General features: G+C 40.9%; 1 protein-coding gene across 2 annotated transcripts in view; it reads right to left on the minus strand.

The window, feature by feature from the left end:
- Positions 1-4,976: 4,976 nt before the first annotated feature.
- The window catches only part of LOC128699791 (uncharacterized), a 105,923-nt gene continuing 89,061 nt past the window's right edge, over positions 4,977-21,838 (minus strand). The window contains exons 9-12 of one of the 2 annotated variants that reach the window (XM_070102450.1): positions 15,120-15,291; positions 14,539-14,772; positions 13,489-13,542; positions 4,977-6,853 (exon numbers count right to left, since the gene is read on the minus strand). In XM_070102450.1, the coding sequence (XP_069958551.1) occupies positions 6,246-6,853; positions 13,489-13,542; positions 14,539-14,772; positions 15,120-15,291 (1,068 nt within the window). In that variant the 3' untranslated portion in view covers positions 4,977-6,245. The remainder of the gene's footprint in view (positions 6,854-13,488; positions 13,543-14,538; positions 14,773-15,119; positions 15,292-21,838) is intronic. The other variant, XM_053792528.2, reaches the window with a different exon arrangement.

A 21,838-nucleotide genomic window follows, 5' to 3' on the forward strand; every position in this document is an offset into this window, starting at 1 on the left:
GCATAGTTTAACATTTGAGCCAAGCTTTAACAGGTTACTGAGCTTTATTTGCATGCTTCAATCTATATGAAAAAGTAAAAAAGTATTTATAATGAGAAAGTGCCCTAAAAAAAGGGGGTTGGAGTCAAAAGGTTTTTATTTCCAACTCTGTTTGTTGGTAAAACACATAGCAACAGTTAAATTTTCTTTTTTTTATGAAACGTTTCGCCCCAGTAAACCTTTTTAATGGTAAGAAAAGTTGTTAAAAAGAATGCTTGAAGACGATGTAATCAGTCCATCACCTTAAAAATTTTTGGGGGGGTCAGTCCCCCCAATCTGGGAAAGGCATTTTCAATAGTATGGGAAAAAATATTGTTTCATATATTGAATGTTCTTCGGAAATTTTAAGCCCAAAGTAAAGGGCGATTCTCTTTTGAACAAAAATTTTTCTCAGACAGGACTGACCACCTCAAAACAAGGGGTGGACTGATTACATGTCTTCCAAAAATATCTTCTGCCCATCAACCTGAACCACTGGGGCCTCTGTGTGGGAACGTTTCATAATAAACCTAACTGTTTACTCTTCCCACTTATTAATTTTATACCCTTTTTAAAGTTCAATCTGTACCAACTCCCACAGCCCCGATAGATACATTGGGTTAGCCATAAAAAGGGTGCAGGTGTTTTTGGTTATGTATTTTGTCTGAAAGGTATTTTTAGCCCCCCCATTCCCGGATATAATCAAGTTTATTTTTATCTTTCTTCCTTTTTAAATTATTTTCACACCAAAAACACTGGAAAACTTGATGAAACAGATGGGTAAAAGGGTACATATTCAAATCCCAAAATTTCAGTATATCAAAAAATAATAAAATTTTTTTTTACATTGTATACATTATTACAACCAAATATTTTAAAAATTTTCATTAAAACTTTCCCTTTGGATGATTGTCATTCCAAAATTTTAAACAAAGGTTTTAAAATTTTAATTATAACTTTAGATATAAATCTTAATTATAAGCTGTTCTACAACCTGGGAAAAAAAAAATTAACTTTTTTTCCCGTGTTTCACCTAGATCCATTGATTAAAGGGGCCTTTTATCTACAGAAATTTGAGTTGCCCCTTTTTTTTTAAATTTAGGGTTTTCTCCCTTTAAACCTTTATAAATTTTGTATTATGCTTCCCCTGAACATAATTGGGAAAATCTTTATGTTTTTGAAGTCAAGGGGAACAGAAATTTAAACTCAAAAAAAATTAGGAAAAAATACTTAATGGTGAATCCTTTTTTAGTACAATGTTTCCCTCAAGGATGTAATTTATAAAAATTTTATCTTTTTGGGGGATGCAGGGCGGTGTAATTGACTTTTCCACCTGTAATTGGGGATTAAAGACCACCACCCCCTGTCCCTTGGGGTTTGGGTATTAAAAAATTTACAGTCCCCGTGTTCCCGTGGTGTTAAATTTTTGGCGGGTTTTTTCAATTTTTTAAACCTTGTCCCATAAAAGGGGAAATGAGAATGCTGTGTCCTTGGGTCTTGTGTAAGTTCACATGATGTCTAGGATGATTTTGGTGGAAATGTAATTTTTGGGTTTCATGATTTTGACCATTGTGTTGGCTATGGTTCCAGTGGTAAATTTGTTCCAGTTCCAAAATTGATGTTTTGTTTGCTTTACTTAAAATTTGGTGTGAGGGAAATTTAGGGGGGGTGTTTTTTATGGTTTTTGCCCTTTTAATCCTTTAAGTTGTTTTTCAGATTCAAGCACCCCGAAAACCAAAAAATACCTTTTTGGTTTTCAAGTTGTGGAAACAGGTGTATGGTATTGGACAAAATTAAAAATGTGGTAAAAACAAAGTGAATGGGGGGCCTCTATTAGTAGGATTCTGAATACCTTCACTCTTTAAAAACCCTTTACCTGGTTTAGTCGAAATTTAAAAATGGGGGTTTATTAAATTTGTTGACACTGGAAAGGGGTTTACTAAAAGGGCTTTTTGGACCTCTAAAGAAATTTCTTTTTCCCACCAAAACAAAAAAAGAAAGGGGTGTTAACTGGCCTTTTTCCAGTGTTTAATCTGGTGACAAAGTACATGGAAACCAACCTCAAAAAAACCTTTTCAACCCAAAAAAAGCCCCCAAACCTGCCAGGAGAAAAATGTATATTGCCTCTGGCCCATTATCTATATAAATTCCCAAAGTCAGTGTTCTGTGGCTACCCCCAAAAAATGGGCACCATAAAAAACCCCCCCATATCAAAACCCAAAGGAAACCCCGGGGTCAACATTCCCCGGGGGAAAAGTGAATTTTTATTTGGAGAACTGCTAAAAGTTTTCCCTACATCTACGGGGGCCAAATACACCTTTTGAATATCATAGCCAAACCTTTGTCTTTTTATTTCCCCCATTTGGAATGGGACAACCAGTTACTATTTGAAAAGGAAAAAGAAGAAAAAAAATTTTTGTTTAAAGTGAAAATGCCACAAAAATTTTGGCATGTTCGTAATCTATAACACAGTCATGGAACTGAAACCCCGCGGGGCCCCTTTGGGTATTTCTTTGCATTTCACATGTTACCTCCCAGGTAATCTTAAAAGGGTCAATTTTCTCATGATTGCATCTGATAAAACTTTTCTTTAGGTTTATACCAGTCAATTTTTTTTTTCTTTTTTTTACCTTTCTTGCTTGAGTACTTTTGGGCATTGTAATTTGGAAAAAACTAAACCCCTGAGGGGGACAAAACCCTTGAAATGGGAGAATTTTTGGATGAAAAGGGCCCCCACTAAAAGGGCCCAAACCAAATTTAGAGTTTATACTGATGTTCTTAAAAGGGTGACTCTTTCTCTTTTAAAAATTTTGTCCAAACAATTTAGATCTGGGGAGTTTTAAAAACAAAACTAAACCTGTTTTCCTCATGCACATTTTGGGCTAAAACCTTTCCCTCCATTTCATACATGGGGGATCATTTTTTTATAATCAAACGTAAACCCGGGCTATACGGGGCTGCAGGGAGGAAAGGAAACGAGGGGATCAGGTGGCAAAAAGGGGGTGGATGAGTAATGGGGTTTTGGAAAAACAGCAGGCAGTGGTGGTGGAAAAGGGGAAGGGGGAACAAAAGGGCCTTTTAGCTGAAAGGGGTGGGGGAGTCGTAGGTATCATCATCAGGTTTGTGGAAATAAATCAAATCGTTTTTCAAAGTAAAAAGGGGAAATCAGGATTAAAAGGGGGGTCCATCAGCAAGAGGGGAAAGGGAAAAAAGAAATATTTGGGACCCCGGGTCGGAGGTAAATTCTGCTCTTTTTTGATGAAAAACAATCCGGGGAAAGTGGTGTCGATTTGGGAAATTTTCCTGCTCGAGGGAAAGGGGTCCTCTCAAAATCTAAAAAAGAAAGGGGGCCAACAAGAAAACCGGAGAGTGGTTCCCCAACCCCCGGCACTGATAAAAAAGGCGGGTAACCCTTTTGGGTTTTAAAAGGGGGTGAAGTTTTTTTCCAAGCAGAATTTAAGGATTCGGAAAAGGACCATTTTAAAAAAAAGTCAAAAGGAAACCCCCTTGGAAAAGGTAAATCATGTACTGCTGACCCCGGGGGCAGTGTCTTTCCTGTTCATTGCCCCGTTTTCCCAAAATGACCCCGGGACCCAACAAAAAAAGGGATCTTTATTGGGAGATCGTTTTTGTAAATTGAATCCGAAAACTAGGCGAGATGTATCAAATTTCATTATAACCTGTGAGGCACTAAGGGGTCGGACTACCAAAAATGACACAGGCATGAAAGCGTCACAGTAAGTGCTGCAAAAGGCGGGGCCCCAAATTTAGCAATAAAAATGCTGGCCCAAAATAGTAAATTCCCCCCTTTTTACCTTTTTCGGGGGGCACTGCTGCGAATCCGGGCCGTCTGAAGCTTAGAACCTTGTACCGCGGTTTGGGATGAGAATGGGGTGGGATCAAAACGGGGGAAACCACGTGGGGGGTTGACTTTGAACCGGGGTGGGAAAAAACAAGACCCCGCTGGAACTTCCCGGGGGTGGGGAAAAGTGAGATGCTACATCAACATATAAAAGGGGGTAACTGAAGGGGAAAACAAAATGAATGTGGCGAAAGGAAGGAGCAAACAGAAATGAAGAAGAAAAAGAATGTCTACTAATATGGTTTACCATTCTATAAAAAGGAAGGATTGTGGAGATCGTGGGCGTCATATTAAACGAAACTGGGGGTCCTTTTTTTATCAGAGTTTGTGGAGTAAATCAGTGGGTTTTCACGGGAAATCAAAGAGTCAGGATTAAAGGGGGTCCATCAGCAAAAAGGGAAAAGGGAAAGAGAGTAGGCAGTGTCTGCCTGTTCATTACTGTACTGCATTGCTCCTCCATTCTTATGTTAATCTGATGGCCATGTCCTGAGGTGAATGGTGACATGTTCTAGAAACCTAACATGCTTGTAGAACATGAATCACCTCACCCACTTGGGGGCACAGCCATGAGATGAACATTAAGAATGGAGGAGCATGGCTGTAGGCTTACTGGCCCATGCTGTGGAGGATCTTTTGAAATCCCAAATCACTTGCTTGCATTTGTTTGATTTTAAAGCTACTGAGTTTTTCAGCTCGCCTAACTTAAAAAGCTGAGCTACCTTGTCCTATATAAACCTTTGTTTCTCAGTCAACATGTATGTTTGGAGTGAACAAGGTCTTAGTACTGAAATTTATGCATAGTAAAATGTCCTAAGTTATTGCTCGTCTCCTCAACTATAATTTGTTGGCATCATGTACTACCAGGTTCTCACCACTAAGCTCAATGACTGTATTCTTCAGTGACCTGACATTTCCTAACTGGTTTACTTGTTGCATTTAAAGCCTGTCAACTATACTAAGGCTTTGTATCACCTACAAATCAATCAAGAATAATGTAAGCCTTACTAATAGTAAGGCTTACAGTATTCTTGATTGGTGGGGAATAGTGTTAAAAAAAAAAAATTGTGATCTTTGGTCTCATATAGTGAGACCAAAGACCACAATTTTTTTTTAACACTATTCCCCACCAAAGGCAAGGCAAACCCAAAGAAATAGATCACAATTCACAGAAGACATCACAATTCAAATGACCTTTTACACAATGTATTGATAAAACTTCAGGAACATGGTATAGATGAGGTAGTGTAATTTGTTTTACACAAGTGCAGAAATAAATAAAACTTAAGACATTGAGGAAATGTAAATTCCCCTATTAACATAGACTACTGTGTGGATATTACAATACAAAATTAATAATAATAGTATGGGTAGTATTCACAGAAGGGTATAAATGCTGAATATAGAAATATAAAGTACAGTCTCCTAACAATGACCTGCAAAATGCCAAGGATAAATGATGAAAACAACTAAGTGGATTACCCTCAAAAGGGTTAATCTAGAGTAACTCGAGAAAGTCAATGTATTATTTTTACTGGAGTACTAGCTTCACTGTACAGTATAACCATTATGAGTTTAGCACTTAATAATATTGGGGTACTAATTTGTTTCCTTGGGATGTGACCCACAACAGCCAACACCCAGGTACCCATTTCCTGCTAGGTGAACAAGGACAGCAGGTGAAGAGAGACTTGCCCATATATCTTGCCTCTCCCAGAAAAAATTCAGGTCTTTTCAGCTGGGAACATTTTATTATTATAGAAAAGTCAGCTGGGAGCAGGAAGCTCAACCACAGTTACTAAACTAAGGAATGAGGATGAAGTATAAGGGTTTAAACATACTTACTAGCCCTAATATTAGCAATACTGAGAGCTAAGGCCATGGAAAACTTTGGAAGAACTAGCTGGTTTATGGTACAGGTTGCAGTGCTGTAGGACCCTATAGGGTTTAGCACTTCTTTGTGCTTATAATAATGGTAGAGGTACATAGTGAATAACTAAAAAAGATGTACTGTACCTACACCACACACACTAAGATTATTATAATCTGGGAAAGCACTAAACTCATAAGGGTTATACAGTACATAAGGAATGAGAGGCAATCACATTTGATCCAAGGAGGGGCCAGATAGGTCCACTTCCTTGGATCAAAAGTTCCTTACCACCATCAAGGCACCTTCCCTGAGGGGACCAGCTGCAAGAGCAATCCAGAGTATGCAAGCCATTAGTGCCAACAGCCAGCTTGACCAGCCAGTTAACAATGAAGTTTGGTCTTGGGTTTTGGGAGCAGAACTTTTAAAACCAATTGCATGCATGTTCCACCTATTCTCTAAACCTTTTTAAGGTTTGTGGAGATTTGATGCATTCTTTCAAATGCTTTCCTCTTCTATAAGACAGTCTACTCCTATCCCTTCATCAATACTTACCTGCCTGTTGGCACATGTTTTAACACCATCACCACCACTGTCCACACTACTCCCAGAGTCTGCACACTCCAGGGTGCCAATGTCCTCTGGAATTGCCACTACTTTCACCACCGATACAGAGCTTTTCCGTCTCTGAATTCGTTCACAGGCAGATGGTGTGTTGAAATGTGTTTCTCTTACTACTGGAGAAAGGGAATGTTTTTTATGCAAACTGCTATAAGTTATTTTATTTTTCAGTGTTGTCTCTTTTTCAACAATGTTATCACAGGAAGTCATCATCTCCAGACTATGTGACCGTCTTAATGAACTGATTTTGGCACCAGCATTAAGCATTTGAGAAGCAAAAGGAATTATTGGCGACTTTCTTTTGTGTGTTGCTGAAGACATGTTGTTGATGGCATCAAGTGGCACTTTAATGGTATGTGGATTCTCACACACAGTATCAAGAATGCTTGGAGCTGACACCCGACGTGTGGAATGAATATGTTGTGGGAGACATGCAGGAGTTTCCATGTCAGAATCAGGGTCATCACTACTGCCCATCACTGCTCCTGAGAATTAAAAATTCTAATCAACTGGCATTCCTCAAATGTACATTAGAGATCAAACACAGAATATAATTTACAAAAAAAAAAAATCCTGACTCGGTAATTGTACGCATGTTTACGTATATTGAAATCACACTTTAGTTGTCTTGAGCTAATTTTTTAAATACTTATTTTAATTACATTTTCAATGACTCTTTCTCTTTCATGCCTCTTCACTCATATACACTACTAATTTCTTTAATGTCTTCAACTTTTGTAATACTATGTTAAAATGTACCAGTATGCGAAAATCTTTAGGGAAGTATTGTATTACTAATTTTCCAACATCTATGCAAAAATGGTTAATATAAAAATGTTAAACCAACACAGAATTTCTTCTTACCTTTAGGAAAACTTTGTGCAACTGACAAAAACATGTATTCTGTGTGCTCACTTATTTGTGGTTGCAGGGGTCGAGACACAGCTGTTTGTGTGTGTGTACATATATACTCGCCTATCTGTACTCACCTATTTGTGGTTGCAGGGGTCAAGTCATAGCTCCTGGACCTGGCTCTTCACTGACTGCTACTAGGTCCTCTCTCTGCCTGCTCCATGAGCTTATCAAACCTCGTCTTAAAACTATGTATGGTTCCTGCCTCCACTATGTCACTTTCTAGGCTATTCCACTTCTTGACAACTCTATGATTGAAGAAATACTTCCTAACATCCCTGACTCACAGGAGTCTTCAACTTTCAATTGTGACCTTGTTTTTGTGTCCCATCTCTGGAACATCCTGTCTTTGTCCACCTTGTCAATTCCTTGCAGTATTTTATATGTCATTATCGTGTCTCCCCTGACCCTCCTGTCTTCCAGTGTCGTCAGGCCGATTTCCCTTAACCTTTCTTCGTAGGACAATTCCCTTCGCTCTGGGACTAATCGTGTTGCAAACCTTCGCACTCTCTAATTTCTTGATGTGCTTGACCAGATGTGGATTCCAAACGGGTGCTGCATACTCCAATATGGGCCTGACGTATATGGTGTATAGTCTTTTGAACGATTCCTTACTGAGATATCAGAACGCTATTCTCAGGTTTGCCAGACGCCCATATACTGCAGCAGTTATCCGATTGATGTGCACCTCAGGAGATGTGCTCGGTATTATACTCGCTCCAAGATCTTTATGAGTGAGGTTTGCAGTCTTTGGCCACCTAAACTATACTCTGTCTGCAGTCTTTGCCCTTCCCTTATCTTCATGACTTTGCATTTGGTGGGGTTAAATTCAAGGAGCCAGTTGCTGGACCGGGCTTGTAGCTTGTCCAGGTCTCTTTGTAGTCCTGCCTGATCCTCGACCGATTTAATTCTTCTCTTTAACTTCACATCATCTGCAAACAGGGACACTTCTGAGTCTATTCCTTCTGTTATGTCATTCACATTCATTCATTCATTAGAGGTTTGCCGGTACTTCCGGCCCGGGTCTTCTCCATATGGTGACCCGGCTGTCATTCACATATACCAAAAATAGCACAGGTCCTAGGACTGACCCCTGTGGAACCCTACTCGTCACAGGTGCCCACTCTGACACATTGTCATGTACCATAACTCACTGTTGCCTCCCTGTCAGATATTCTCTGATCCACTGCAGTGCCTTTCCTGTTATGCGTGCCTGATCCTCTAGCTTTTGCATTAACCTCCTGTGAAGAACTGTGTCGAAGGCCTTCTTGAGAATCCAAGAAAATGCAGTCTATCCACCCCTCTCTCTCGTGTCTTACTTCTGTTACCTTGTCATAAAACTCCAGTAGGTTTGTGACACAGGATTTTCCTTCCTTGAAACCATGTTGGTTGTTGTTTATAAACCTGTGTTTTTCTGGGTGCTGTGTGTTCATGTTCGTGTGTATGTCTGTGTGTGTGTGTGTGTGTGTGTGTGTGTGTGTGTGTGTGTGTGTGTGTGTGTGTGTGTGTTCATGTGAGTGCGTGCACACGTGTATGCACATGTATCAGGATTCAATGCTGTAAAATACAACTGGAAAATAAAAAAAAATATAAAAATTATCATTAAATTTTTTTCATTAACCTGTGTTGGAAATTTGTCTTATCACTTGAATTTGTAATAACGTTTCAACTTTGTTTTCTAGATACCTTCTCATACTAACCCTAAATTTTAAAAGCCTCCGTTAAGAAGTAGCACCTCTCAGGTTAGCAACACTGCTCTAGGTTTACCCTAAATTGCTACCACTCTAAAAACTTAGAATAAATTCTTTGCAAATGTGCTTAGTCTCTCCAGTCCCTCGGGAAGACACATACTGGACAAATGCCAATGTTTAGGAAATTTCAGACCTATTAGAAGTACTTAAGTGTTAGGTAGAAATACTGTATCTTCAAAAGTTAAATTTTTCAGTACTGCTTATAAATCTGAGATATGAGAAGCCTGGCGCTCCACCAGACCATGAAGAATCACTATTGAGTTGGCCCGAAAGAATATCTCCATACACTTGATGGAATTAAACCTGATATAAAGCGGCATCATAATATTTATGAGTAACAGCACTCTAGGGTTAATTTGTTTTACAGGTATAGGGCAAATATCCCAATGTTTCTCTAAGGGTGAAGCTGTGTATTTGATCACCCATCTACTTACTGGCCCAATTTAACAATGCTTATCAGACTGATTGAGCAATATGCACATCAACATTACCAAGGCAACAGTTGCACATCATGCACTAGATTTAATTAGTATAGTGGAGTGCTATACAAAACATTCTCAAAATAACCATGCTTCAAACACAAAAAAAGAATAAATATAGAAGAAATAATTTCTATACAATACAGACACTGCAACATTTTCTCATATTTCCATGTTACTTCAACCCACTACACACACAGCCAATTCACTTTGAAATACAGTAGAACCTCGGTACTCGAACAAACACTACCTGCCAGAACTTCGCTGTAAACTGCTTATATTAGCTGCAAGCCCAAAGCACAAAGCACTGTACATCATACAGTAAAGTGGTGTAGATACTATTATTATTATTATTATCACACTGGCCGATTGCCACCAAGGCAGGGTGGCCCGAAAAAGAAAAACTTAAACCATCATTCACTCCATCACTGTCTTGCCAGAAGGGTGCTTTACACTACAGTTTTTAAACTGCAACATTAACACCCCTCCTTCAGAGTGCAGGCACTGTACTTCCCATCTCCAGGACTCAAGTCCGGCCTGCCGGTTTCCCTGAACCCCTTCATAAATGTTACTTTGCTCACACTCCAACAGCACGTCAAGTATTAAAAACCATTTGTCTCCATTCACTCCTATCAAACACGCTCATGCATACCTGCTGGAAGTCCAAGCCCCTCGCACACAAAACCTCCTTTACCCCCTCTCTCCAACCTTTCCTAGGCCGACCCCTACCCCGCCTTCCTTCCACTACAGACTGATACACTCTTGAAGTCATTCTGTTTCGCTCCATTCTCTCTACATGTCCGAACCACCTCAACAACCCTTCCTCAGCCCTCTGGACAACAGTTTTGGTAATCCCGCACCTCCTCCTAACTTCCAAACTACGAATTCTCTGCATTATATTCACACCACACATTGCCCTCAGACATGACATCTCCACTGCCTCCAGCCTTCTCCTCGCTGCAACATTCATCACCCATGCTTCACACCCATATAAGAGCGTTGGTAAAACTATACTCTCATACATTCCCCTCTTTGCCTCCAAGGACAAAGTTCTTTGTCTCCACAGACTCCTAAGTGCACCACTCACTCTTTTTCCCTCATCAATTCTATGATTCACCTCATCTTTCATAGACCCATCCGCTGACACGTCCACTCCCAAATATCTGAATACATTCACCTCCTCCATACTCTCTCCCTCCAATCTGATATTCAATCTTTCATCACCTAATCTTTTTGTTATCCTCATAACCTTACTCTTTCCTGTATTCACCTTTAATTTTCTTCTTTTGCACACCCTACCAAATTCATCCACCAATCTCTGCAACTTCTCTTCAGAATCTCCCAAGAGCACAGTGTCATCAGCAAAGAGCAGCTGTGACAACTCCCACTTTGTGTGTGATTCTTTATCTTTTAACTCCACGCCTCTTGTCAAGACCCTCGCATTTACTTCTCTTACAACCCCATCTATAAATATATTAAACAACCACGGTGACATCACACATCCTTGTCTAAGGCCTACTTTTACTGGGAAATAATTTCCCTCTTTCCTACATACTCTAACTTGAGCCTCACTATCCTCGTAAAAACTCTTCACTGCTTTCAGTAACCTACCTCCTACACCATACACTTGCAACATCTGCCACATTGCCCCCCTATCCACCCTGTCATATGCCTTTTCCAAATCCATAAATGCCACAAAGACCTCTTTAGCCTTATCTAAATACTGTTCACTTATATGTTTCACTGTAAACACCTGGTCCACACACCCCCTACCTTTCCTAAAGCCTCCTTGTTCATCTGCTATCCTATTCTCCGTCTTACTCTTAATTCTTTCAATAATAACTACCATACACTTTACCAGGTATACTCAGCAGACTTATCCCCCTGTAATTTTTGCACTCTCTTTTATCCCCTTTGCCTTTATACAAAGGAACTATGCATGCTCTCTGCCAATCCCTAGGTACCTTACCCTCTTCCATACATTTATTAAATAATTGCACCAACCACTCCAAAACTATATCCCCACCTGCTTTTAACATTTCTATCTTTATCCCATCAATCCCGGCTGCCTTACCCCCTTTCATTTTACCTACTGCCTCACGAACTACCCCCACACTCACAACTGGCTCTTCCTCACTCCTACAAGATGTGTAGATACTACTATACTATATATAATTGAAATCCATGTAATACTAATGAAATATTGGTCAAAGATGCAGAGGATGGCTTTCTGGGGATTTTTTGTTTCATTTGAAGTGTCAGGTTCTAAACATTGCACTGGAGCTGTGACTGGCAGGCTTGAATAAATTGTTAGCCCATGATATAAAACTGCAGCAGTAGACTGTGATATAAAGGTCCGAACATATGGTATCCTGGCATTGGTGATGGGGGGGGGGGTTCACATACAGTATGTTTACCACCTACAGTATGAAGGCAGTGTACAGTAGAACCCCTGTATCCACTGATTCGATATCCACAGTTTCAGTTATCCACAGTTTACTGTGGCCCAAAAATACCTTTTAATTTTGCATAATAGTGGCCCAAAGCACAAAAGCAGAGAAGCTGGCAGTTCTTCAAAGCCTAAGAGAAGCCGTGAAGTGCTTCCCATCAGTGAAAAAGTGATAATTCTCCACTTATTTTCCATAATCTATCAATTTAACTTTATAACAGGTATGTATAGGACTTATAGTGTCTGCTACTGTTCATGGTTTGGGTATCCATGGCTGGTCCTTGGAAGGTATTCCCCATGGATACGGGGCCCCTACTCCAAGTTTTTTCCAGTAAAATAATACTGTACTACAAGGTTACATTTTATATTACTTAACCCAAACTAAATTTAACACTTTCAGATACCTGACTAAATTATTATTTCCATTAAGATATGATGATTTATATACTAACATTGTGTGTGTGTGTATTATATATATATAGAACAAGGCACCGCATTACTCCTGAGAACCCACAATATGTACTCATACAGCACAATATTAATAAAAAGCTAGAGACTGTGTGGAACTAAGAGGAACTGACAGCTGGCAACTCGGAGAGCCACAAAATAGTTACCAAAATTTATTTTAATTTTCTTCTTAATTTCCAGATTTTTCCATTTTAACCGAAAATATCCCTACAACAATAAGGTCCTGGCCCCAGTTTGTTAAAACTGTTTTTAACATTGGCCATCTCCAACTGAAGTAGGGTGTCCTAACAAAAAAGAAAACACTTTCACTATCATTCATTCAATCAGTCTTGCCAGAAGGGTGCCAACATCACACTTCAGATGACCCTCCAAACTGTAACATCCCGACCTCCAGAATATAAGCACTGTAGTTCCCACCTCCAGGACTCGAGTCCAGGTAACTGGTTTCCCTGAATCCCTTCATAAGTGTTACCATGCTCACACAAATAGCATATCAGATCACAAAAAGCCCCTGACTCCACTCTTATCTAACACCCCTCACACAACCCTATTGAACATCCAAGCCCCTAGCACTCAAAACCTCCTTTACCCCCTCCCTCCCACCATTCCTAGGATGACCCTTACCCCTCCTTCCCTCCATCCAAGATTTATACACCCTCCTAGTCATCTTATTTTTCCTCCATCCTCTCAAAATGTCCAAACCACCTCAACACCACCACCTTAGTCCTTTGAATATTTCATATAAAATACTGTCATGAATTCTTGGCAAAAATAAATCACAAGAGGCAGCAGCAGCTAGGCATGCTACACTATAAACATCATCTTGCTCAAGGATGTAACAATTGGACATTTGTTACAAATTTATTGATATATAAAGATAACTGAACATGCAGTTTCATAGACAACAAGAAATATGAACACAAAAAATTACACAAGTAAACAAACTGTAGGTTCAAAGTAAATAAACTGAGGACACACGAGCTGGCAGTTTTAAGCATAAAACATTAGGGGCTTTACCCAAAACAGGGTACACCAGGCAGGTTAAGAAACACCTGACGTACCTGGTTGCCCCGCCTGCTTAGCCAATACTGGAGAAAGTTCAAACAAGCAGCAATCTGGAAGAATAAGCCAAGGTCTGAACCTTTGCTAAACTAAACCTGAAAAGTCTCTTGCACCAAACTGATTATTACCCCTACATATATCTGCACTACTGATGACCCATACAGGTTCATATAAATATAACATATGAACACTAAGAGATTGTCACAAGGCTTAAGCTAAGTAGATAAATAATTGGACGAAGTTTAACTATAAGTAAACTTCAGCAAGTACATACCAAACATTACCTATAAACAGAGGCAAAAAAGTTATATAGAACTATCATGAAAAATATAGGATTAGCCTTGGGGAGATATGTGGCACCTTTCCAAGTAATAGCCAAGTTCATAAGCAGAATATTACCCAAATAGTCTTATAGATAGAAAAGGTTAATTAATACATTTCAGCAATAATGTGATGAAAAAATAAATTATGAAATTATTCACTTAAATTCAATATGCGTTTACCTGTACATGAAATAAAAACTACCAATATGATTATTTTTTATCCCGCTTTCTTAATTCCGAATTCCATGTCTATAAACCTTATAAAAAAAATAATTTATTAAATACATGCATAACATACTTACAATTATAGTTTACCCATTAAAATAAAGCTTATTTTATCAGAATCATTTTCTTGAGGACAAGATTATTCACGGGCATAAATGAAGTGGGGGACATGTTTTCTTACACCTGCTGTTCCTGTTTAACTAGCGGTAAGTAAATACCTGGGGTGTTAGTTAACTGTTGTGGGTCACACTCTGGGGAAGGAAACTAAAGGAACCCAGAGGGAAACAAGACAGTCCCTGAAGATGTACACAGACTTTATTGGGTGTTATCCTGGGTAGCTTACCCTCTGGGTCAAAAATATGATTGAAATCTTATCTCTCACAGCACATTATATAGCACTATCAACCTTTTCAAATGGCAACTTTCAAAAAAAAAAAAATTTTTAAAAATCAATAACACAGTCACGAAGGTTTCACAATAAGTTATAAGAAACTAATTTACCAGAGTCTTGTGATGGCTTCCTGACACTGATAACATAATTTTGCTTGGATAAATCATCATATTCTGCCAGGATGAGTAGAGGTGAGAGAGAAGGTACGGTCGAATTAGCAAGAGTACCAGATATTGTTCTTATAGGTACTGTTAAGAGGCCAGGGTTGGGGCACGTCAGGGCTTCCTGTTGTTGTTGTTCCTCATTCTCACGACTGCGCAATGATGAGAAGTCCAAGACACTTCCTGTTGAGAAAGAGAGAGAGAGGCCGTTAGTGAATACCTGTTAACCAATTACACTGCTATGACAAAATGGATATAAATAATTTGAAGATTACATAGTCTGCAAATTTTGCAAGTTCATAACTTGGACATCCAGCAGGCGTGTGTGCGAGTGTGTTAAACGGGAGTGAATGGAGACATAAAAACCATATGCCTCCACTCACTCCTATCTAACATGTTCATGCACACTTGCTGGATGTCTAAGCCCCTCACGCACAAAACGTTCTTTACCCCTCCCTCCAGCATTTCCTAAGACGACCCCTACCCCGCTTTCTTTCTACCACAAGTTTATACTACTTCCAGTAACTTACCTGTGTTGGAGTGTAGTGTGGATGTGCGACGGTGGCAGCTTCCACGCCGTCTATCTCGACTGCTAATTGGACACACATATGCCACTATCTCCTTCCTTATGCTTCGATTATAGAGCCCATACACAATGGGGTAAAATATACTGGCTGTAAAGAGCAGTAATGTTGATGTCACCTGTCAATTGAGAGAATTGTTAGTTTCTTTCAGTTTCATTGAATGCAACATAAGACAACCAAATCCTACACATACCAGAGCATTTGAAAACAATCATAAGATACAGAAATCTGTTCACATACAGTTCATATTTTTCCAAACAAGTAACTGTAGTGTTATCCTTTAACTAAATTAGAGGGATGTATGTACATACTACAGTACATACAACAGTAGTACTCTATTATATCCCACACAGATCCTAAATAATGTTTTATAAATTAACTGTGGTTCAACAAATTATTGTCTATAACATTTTAAATCCCCATGGGTGAGTAGAAAAGAATTCTTCCTCCATAAGCCATGCATGTCGTAAGAGGTGACTAATGTGCTAGAAGCAAAGGGCTAGTAACCCCTCTCCTGTATAAATTACTAAATTAAGTCACCCTGCCTCGGTGGGATACGGCCGGTGTGGTAAAAAAAATTAAATATGAAAAATATATATGAATATTTAACAATGAGGGATTTGATAAGATGCAGAGTTGTTCTCAAGATTACTGTAAAATACAGTAAGATAGAGTAAATCTTACAAACTTCCACTTATAGTCAATATGCACATACCTTTATTTACCTATTTCCTTTTTAATGTAGTTCTTAACCCCCCAAAACCACTAACATAACATATATCACAACATTTATATTATACAAGGTTTGAAGCTAACAACAATACCAACACAGGGTATAGAACAACAATGATAATAATTTTTTTTTTTTTTCAACAAGTCGGCCGTCTCCCACCGAGGCAGGGTGACCCAAAAAAGAAAGAAAATCCCCAAAAAGAAAATACTTTCATCATCATTCAACACTTTCACCACACTCGCACATTATCACTGTTTTTGCAGAGGTGCTCAGAATACAACAGTTTAGAAGCATACACATATAAAGATACACAACATATCCCTCCAAACTGCCAATATCCCAAACCCCTCCTTTAAAGTGCAGGCATTGTACTACCCATTTCCAGGACTCAAGTCCGACTATGAAAATACATGTAACCGGTTTCCCTGAATCCCTTCACTAAATATTACCCTGCTCACACTCCAACAGATCGTCAGGTCCCAAGTACCATTCGTCTCCATTCACTCCTATCTAACACGCTCACGCACGCTTGCTGGAAGTCCAAGCCCCTTGCCCACAAAACCTCCTTTACCCCCTCTCTCCAACCCTTTCGAGGACGACCCCTACCCCGCCTTCCTTCCCCTATAGATTTATATGCTTTCCATGTCATTCTACTTTGATCCATTCTCTCTAAATGACCAAACCACCTCAACAACCCCTCTTCTGCCCTCTGACTAATACTTTTATTAACTCCACACCTTTTCCTAATTTCCACACTCCGAATTTTCTGCATAATATTTACACCACACATTGCCCTTAGACAGGACAACTCCACTGCTTCCAACCGTCTCCTCGCCGCTGCATTTACCACCCAAGCTTCACACCCATATAAGAGTGTTGGTACTGGAGTTTACCTGGAGAGAGTTCCGGGGGTCAACGCCCCCGCGGCCCGGTCTGTGACCAGGCCTCCTGGTGGATCAGAGCCTGATCAACCAGGCTGTTGCTGCTGGCTGCACGCAAACCAACGTACGAGCCACAGCCCGGCTGATCAGGAACTGACTTTAGGTGCTTGTCCAGTGCCAGCTTGAAGACTGCCAGGGGTCTCTTGGTAATCCCCCTTATGTGTGCTGGGAGGCAGTTGAACAGTCTCGGGCCCCTGACACTTATTGTATGGTCTCTTAACGTGCTAGTGACACCCCTGCTTTTCATTGGGGGGATGGTGCATCGTCTGCCAAGTCTTTTGCTTTCGTAGTGAGTGATTTTCGTGTGCAAGTTTGGTACTAGTCCCTCTAGGATTTTCCAGGTGTATATAATCATGTATCTCTCCCTCCTGCTTTCCAGGGAATACAGGTTTAGGAACCTCAAGCGCTCCCAATAACTGAGGTGTTTTATCTCCGTTATGCGCGCCGTGAAAGTTCTCTGTACATTTTCTAGGTTGGCAATTTCACCTGCCTTGAAAGGTGCTGTTAGTGTGCAGCAATATTCCAGCCTAGATAGAACAAGTGACCTGAAGAGTGTCATCATGGGCTTGGCCTCCCTAGTTTTGAAGGTTCTCATTATCCATCCTGTCATTTTTCTAGCAGATACGATTGATACAATGTTATGGTCCTTGAAGGTGAGATCCTCCGACATGCTCACTCCTAGGTCTTTGACGTTGGTGTTTCGCTCTATTTTGTGGCCAGAATTTGTTTTGTACTCTGATGAAGATTTAATTTCCTCATGTTTACCATATCTGAGTAATTGAAATTTCTCATCGTTGAACTTCATATTGTTTTCTGCAGCCCACTGAAAGATTTGGTTGATGTCCGCCTGGAGCTTTGCAGTGTCTGCAATGGAAGACACTGTCATGCAGATTCGGGTGTCATCTGCAAAGGAAGACACGGTGCTGTGGCTGACATCCTTGTCTATGTCGGATATGAGGATGAGGAACAAGATGGGAGCGAGTACTGTGCCTTGTGGAACAGAGCTTTTCACTGTAGCTGCCTCGGACTTTACTCTGTTGACGACTACTCTCTGTGTTCTGTTAGTGAGGAAATTATAGATCCATCGACCGACTTTTCCTGTTATTCCTTTAGCACGCATTTTGTGCGCTATTACGCCATGGTCACACTTGTCGAAGGCTTTTGCAAAGTCTGTATATATTACATCTGCATTCTTTTTGTACTACTATACTTTCATACATTCCCTTCTTTGCCTCCATAGATAACGTTTTTTGACTCCACATATACCTCAATGCACCACTCACCTTTTTTCCCTCATCAATTCTATGATTAACCTCATCCTTCATAAATCCATCCGCCGACACATCAACTCCCAAGTATCTGAAAACATTCACTTCTTCCATACTCCTCCTCCCCAATTTGATATCCAATTTTTCTTTATCTAAATCATTTGATACCCTCATCACCTTACTCTTTTCTATGTTCACTTTCAACTTTCTACCTTTACACACATTCCCAAACTCATCCACTAACCTTTGCAATTTTTCTTTAGAATCTCCCACAAGCACAGTATCATCAGCAAAAAGTAACTGTGTCAATTCCCATTTTGAATTTGATTCCCCAAAATTTAATCCCACCCCTCTCCCGAACACCCTAGCATTTACTTCCTTTACAACCCCATCTATAAATATACTAAACAACCATGGTGACATTACACATCCCTGTCTAAGACCTACTTTTACTGGGAAGTAGTCTCCCTCTCTTCTACACACCCTAACCTGAGCCTCACTATCCTCATAAAAACTCTTTACAGCATTTAATAACTTACCACCTATTCCATATACTTGCAACATCTGCCACATTGCTCCTCTATCCACTCTATCATATGCCTTTTCTAAATCCATAAATGCAATAGAAACTTCCCTACCTTTATCTAAATACTGTTCACATATATGCTTCAATGTAAACACTTGATCTACACATCCCCTACCCACTCTGAAAACTCCTTGCTCATCCGCAATCCTACATTCTGTCTTGCCTCTAATTCTTTCAATTATAACCCTACCGTACACTTTTCCTGGTATACTCAGTAAACTTATTCCTCTATAATTTTTACAGTCTCTTTTGTCCCCTTTCCCTTTATATAAAGGGACTATACATGCTCTCTGCCAATCCCTAGGTACCTTCCCCTCTTTCATACATTTATTAAACAAAAGTACCAACCACTCCAACACTATATCTCCCCCTGCTTTTAACATTTCTGTCATGATCCCATCAGTTCCAGCTGCTTTACCCCCTTTCATTTTACGTAATGCCTCACGTACCTCCCCCACACTTGCATTCTGCTCTTCTTCACTCCTAAAAGATGGTATACCTCCCTGACCAGTGCATGAAATTACTGCCTCTGTTTCTTCCTTAACATTTAAAAGTTCCTCAAAATATTCTCGCCATCTACCTAATACCTCCATCTCCCCATCTACTAACTCCCCTACTCTGTTTTTAACTGACAAATCCATACTTTCCCTAGGCTTTCTTAACTTGTTTAACTCGCTCCAAAATTTTTTCTTATTTTCATTAAAATTTCTTGACAGTGCCTCTCCCACTCTATCATCTGCTCTCCTTTTGCACTCACTCACCACTCTCTTTACCTTTCTTTTACTCTCCATATACTCTGCTCTTCTTATAACACTTCTGCTTTGTAAAAACCTCTCATAAGCCACCTTTTTCTCTTTTATCACACCCTTTACTTCATCATTCCACCAATCACTCCTCTTTCCTCCTGCCCCCACCCTCCTATAACCACAAACTTCTGCCCCACATTCTAATACTGCATTTTTAAAACTATTCCAACCCTCTTCAACCCCCCCACTACTCATCTTTGCACTAGCCCACCTTTCTGCCAATAGTCGCATATATCTCACCCGAACTTCCTCCTCCCTTAGTTTATACACTTTCACTTCCCTCTTGCTTGTTGTTGCCACCTTCCTCTTTTCCCATCTACCTCTTACTCTAACTGTAGCTACAACTAAATAATGATCCGGTATATCAGTTGCCCCTCTATAAACATGTACATCCTGGAGCCTACCCATCAACCTTTTATCCACCAATACATAATCTAATAAACTACTTTCATTACGTGCTACACCATACCTTGTATATTTATTTATCCTCTTTTTCATAAAATATGTATTACTTATTACCAAATCTCTTTCTACACATAGCTCAATTAAAGGCTCCCCATTTACATTTACCCCTGGCACCCCAAATTTACCTACTACTCCCTCCATAACATTTTTACCCACTTTAGCATTGAAATCCCCAACCACCATTACTCTCACACTTGATTCAAAACTCCCCACGCATTCACTCAACATTTCCCAAAATCTCTCTCTCTCCTCTACACTTCTCTCTTCTCCAGGTGCATACACGCTTATTGTAATAATTGTAATAACAAAAAATGGGGAGTTACTAGATGTCATGAGGCAGTGGTAGGGAGGGGGGCTATTGAAATATGTCATTATCAGCTATCTTTCTTTCAGTGTAAACTGTTATACTCTACTGCATGAAAAAAATAAACATGTAAACCCTCATGGACCATATATTGCCTGACGCACTTCAAAGCCCTGCCCCATGTAAGGTACACTACCAGCCCTGCCCCATGTAAGGTACACTACCAGCCCTGCCCCATGTAAGGTACACTACCAGCCCTGCCCCATGTAAGGTACACTACCAGCCCTGCCCCATGTAAGGTACACTACCAGCCCTGCCCCATGTAAGGTACACTACCAGCCCTGCCCCATGTAAGGTACACTACCAGCCCTGCCCCATGTAAGGTACACTACCAGCCCTGCCCCATGTAAGGTACACTACCAGCCCTGCCCCATGTAAGGTACACTACCAGCCCTGCCCCATGTAAGGTACACTACCAGCCCTGCCCCATGTAAGGTACACTACCAGCCCTGCCCCATGTAAGGTACACTACCAGCCCTGCCCCATGTAAGGTACACTACCAGCCCTGCCCCATGTAAGGTACACTACCAGCCCTGCCCCATGTAAGGTACACTACCAGCCCTGCCCCATGTAAGGTACACTACCAGCCCTGCCCCATGTAAGGTACACTACCAGCCCTGCCCCATGTAAGGTACACTACCAGCCCTGCCCCATGTAAGGTACACTACCAGCCCTGCCCCATGTAAGGTACACTACCAGCCCTGCCCCATGTAAGGTACACTACCAGCCCTGCCCCATGTAAGGTACACTACCAGCCCTGCCCCATGTAAGGTACACTACCAGCCCTGCCCCATGTAAGGTACACTACCAGCCCTGCCCCATGTAAGGTACACTACCAGCCCTGCCCCATGTAAGGTACACTACCAGCCCTGCCCCATGTAAGGTACACTACCAGCCCTGCCCCATGTAAGGTACACTACCAGCCCTGCCCCATGTAAGGTACACTACCAGCCCTGCCCCATGTAAGGTACACTACCAGCCCTGCCCCATGTAAGGTACACTACCAGCCCTGCCCCATGTAAGGTACACTACCAGCCCTGCCCCATGTAAGGTACACTACCAGCCCTGCCCCATGTAAGGTACACTACCAGCCCTGCCCCATGTAAGGTACACTACCAGCCCTGCCCCATGTAAGGTACACTACCAGCCCTGCCCCATGTAAGGTACACTACCAGCCCTGCCCCATGTAAGGTACACTACCAGCCCTGCCCCATGTAAGGTACACTACCAGCCCTGCCCCATGTAAGGTACACTACCAGCCCTGCCCCATGTAAGGTACACTACCAGCCCTGCCCCATGTAAGGTACACTACCAGCCCTGCCCCATGTAAGGTACACTACCAGCCCTGCCCCATGTAAGGTACACTACCAGCCCTGCCCCATGTAAGGTACACTACCAGCCCTGCCCCATGTAAGGTACACTACCAGCCCTGCCCCATGTAAGGTACACTACCAGCCCTGCCCCATGTAAGGTACACTACCAGCCCTGCCCCATGTAAGGTA

The sequence above is a fragment of the Cherax quadricarinatus genome, chromosome 81 (genome assembly GCF_038502225.1).
Source record: "Cherax quadricarinatus isolate ZL_2023a chromosome 81, ASM3850222v1, whole genome shotgun sequence".
NCBI classification, from domain to species: domain Eukaryota; kingdom Metazoa; phylum Arthropoda; class Malacostraca; order Decapoda; family Parastacidae; genus Cherax; species Cherax quadricarinatus.